Source organism: Trachymyrmex cornetzi, unplaced genomic scaffold (genome assembly GCF_001594075.2).
Source record: "Trachymyrmex cornetzi isolate Tcor2-1 unplaced genomic scaffold, Tcor1.1 scaffold1094, whole genome shotgun sequence".
NCBI classification, from domain to species: domain Eukaryota; kingdom Metazoa; phylum Arthropoda; class Insecta; order Hymenoptera; family Formicidae; genus Trachymyrmex; species Trachymyrmex cornetzi.
In genome coordinates, this window is record NW_017295647.1 from 78,963 (window position 1) to 82,352 (window position 3,390).

Genomic DNA, 3,390 nt, shown 5'->3' on the forward strand with positions numbered 1-3,390 from the left:
GTCGGATATTGGTTTTGTTATCCCGTTTATTCGCGATCTTCGATCTCCGAAAGTCCGCGATCCTGTGTGTTTGCATCACAAGAAAAAGTAATAGGAATATTAGATAACAACAATATTGTAACAAATGTTACACAAAAAGATATAAAATAATTTTAACGAGATATAGAAGTCAATAGTTTTAATAGCCTATACAGTTATATTTTTTAATACATTTAGTAATACATTTTCAAAACTAATGTTATAAAGTTCGTATTTGTAAATAAATATTGTATAATTGGAATTATTTAACAGTTTAAACATTCAAATGATGAATTTTTTATGCGATACAGCGACTGCAGCTTATCCAGTCGCGGTGCGTTGCCACGAATACGTATGAGAAAACCATTTGATTTCACCAAGGCCCAATTTCATATAGGATTAGTGCGGTGTCCTTTGGGTGTCTCACCAAGGCTTACCCAAAATTACAAATATCTGCATAATTTGGATAAAATATTAAAACTACGCATATATCTTAATAAAATAGTATGGAACGATAATAAATCAAGAGCTGCATCTTCATCGAACGAAAACAAGATGAGATTATGTTTATTTTTCGAGGTTAAATTTATATGCAAATTTATACACGTAAATATTTTTCCAGAATGGTCGTTGACCTATTGCTTTTTTGTGATCATTAAAATTGTAATTTTTTTTAACTATTATAATTTCGTTTTTGAGCAAAGTATATGGTAAGATTTGTGTGCAATTAGTCAAAGAAGCGTCTGCGACCCTTATCTGTTACTAAGTTATACGTGAAAGGTTACATTTTCGACATTTCTTTCTCTTATTTTATCGTTAATCTACTGTAGAATTTTGCACACGTCAATTTCGATACTTCAACTTCATTATATAAAAAGTTAGACATTTCTATGGTAACTCGATTTACTAAAGAACCACTTTAATTAAGAGTGATGTCAAAAAAAATGAGATGCTAATCGATTACTTTCAGACGCAACTAACTGGATCACGCACCAGCATACAAAAGTTCCCGCAATATTATCCGAGTTCGATGTTACCGCCGCCGCCACCTGCTCCCATGGCCAGACCAGTAGCAATAATAAGATCGACAGGTGAGTTAGCAGTGACAACTGCTAACTCGCCACCAACATCGTCACCTACGGATCCAGCCGAGCTAGGGTCTAATCAGGAGCAGATGACTACCGCAGCGGCAGTTGGACTCGTCGGTTCTGCTTGCCAGAATTCTGTCGAACCCGTCGGACGAAAGAGCCCCACCAGAATTCTCGTTACACCGCATACCTCCAACAGAGAATATACATTTGCTCATTTTCATTCGCAACCTGGTCAGGTTAGCTTCTTCTACAAATCTTTTCTTATCTTTTCGAGAATTTTATTTTTATCATATAAAATTTTCTTGCATTTTCTCAAATAGCGAGCACATGTTATTTTGATATTAAGTACTAGGCATGTTCGTATTAATGATGTTAAGAGGTTGAAAAAAGATAGTTATACAGGGTGACCCATTTTAACTTAGACAGCCAAATAACTCGAAATATCGCGATTAAATAAAAAAATGTTTAAAACAAAAATTGTTGGATAGGAAGGGGCTGATTAACCTTGACAATGACCTTAACCTTCATTTTCAAGGTTATTTGAAGGTCTACTTTCAATTTTCAAATAGAAACCTATATTTTTGATCCCGAATTTTGAAAGAGCGCAAAATTTGATGTCCAGATGAACTTTCATGTTATGAGTCAAAGTTGACCATAGAGGTCATTTCAAAGACAAATTCCTAATTGAAGCAGAAAGACAAAAAATCTTGATTTTTCCCGGACAGTGTTTGTGAGAAAAATTGTTGGATGTCGAGGGGAGACCAAACCATGACCCCGACAATGTCCTTGAACCCATATTTTCATGACCATTTCAAGGTCAAGTGGGGATTTTTAATAAAATTTTATGCTGGGGATAAAAGTAATTTCCTCTAAATCGACCTAGCGTGAGTTGGGCTGTTTGTTGGTTCGCACTTACCTAGACAACCAAGGGGCCTAACACAGAACTGGCTACTTACCTCGGTGAAGAGATGACCCACCAGTCACATAGTGCAAAACCCTGCCCCACAACTACCTTGGTTCAGCGCTTATAAGCCTTCCCACCATCTACAAGGTCCTACAGCCCCTAGGGAAGGTATGTGACCCAGCCAGTGAGGGCAAGGTCGTGTGGTGACCCAGCCAGTGAAGGGATACTTAGAGGAACTCCATCAGATGGAAAATTTAATTTTCGATTTTGAAGGTAAGGTATGCTAATATCTAAAGAATCACAACAAGAAAATACATATATAGCATAAAATTTTATTTAAAATCCCCACTTGACCTTGAAATGGTCATGAAAATATTGGGTTCAAGGACATTGTCAGGGTCATGGTTTGGTCTCCCCTCGACATCCAACAATTTTTCTCACAAACACTATCCGGGAAAAATCAAGATTTTTTGGCTTTCTGCTTCGATTAGGAATTTGTCTTTGAAATGACCTCTATGGTCAACTTTGACCCATAACATGAAAGTTCATCTGGACGTAAAATTTTGCGCTCTTTCAAAATTCGGGATCAAAAATATAGGTTTCTATTTGAAAATTGAAAGTAGACCTTCAAATAACCTTGAAAATGAAGGTCAAGGTCATTTTCAAGGTCAACCCTTCATATCCAACAATTTTTGTTTTAAACATTTTTTATTTAATCGCGATGTTTCGAGTTATTTGGCTGTCTAAGTTAAAATGGGTCACCCTGTATATAAGTTCATTTTAAGGATGTCTTAAAGTATAAAGATATTATTTTACGTCATTATAATATAATTTTAAGCCTTACGCCGCGTTGTAATGATACATTTTACAATAATATATCAAAATCTAAAGATAAAGAAAGATGATCAATAAGGCTGTTTCTGATCCCAAACCGATTCTTATTAAACAATTTTTTGTATTGTATGAGCCTTAGAAGTATCAGAAATAATCACTGTGTGAGAAAATTCGATCTATAAAGCCGCAATTAATTATTAGTATACCACTGAGGCGTCGAGTGACTTGCTGCTCGGTGCGATTGACTCGCGATCTGTAGATCCGGATTTAATCCTTGTGCTCACATACGCGATTTTTCGCGTTTAATTTAAGGAGCTAGAAATGGCTCCATCTGGTGATTAAGAGATCTTTTATCACTAGCGCCGTTCGAATCCGGCGTTGAACTGTAGGTCCTATACAGGGTGTTTGAAAATTATCGGCTAATCGATCACGAGCAGGTAGAACGGACCAAATTGAATCGAAAAATCTTATACCATTTTGTAGGTTGCGCAATAGTTAACGAGATATTAACGTTTAAAGATAGCCGAATAAGCGCGTCCGGCC

At 36.3% G+C, this 3,390-nt stretch overlaps 1 protein-coding gene across 1 annotated transcript in view; it reads left to right on the forward strand.

Moving 5' to 3' along the window:
* The window catches only part of LOC108761684 (AF4/FMR2 family member 4-like), an 89,744-nt gene that overhangs the window by 70,316 nt on the left and 16,038 nt on the right, over positions 1–3,390 (forward strand). Inside the window, exon 3 of the mRNA XM_018508353.1 lies at positions 989–1,345. Coding sequence (XP_018363855.1) covers positions 989–1,345 — 357 coding nt within the window. The remainder of the gene's footprint in view (positions 1–988; positions 1,346–3,390) is intronic.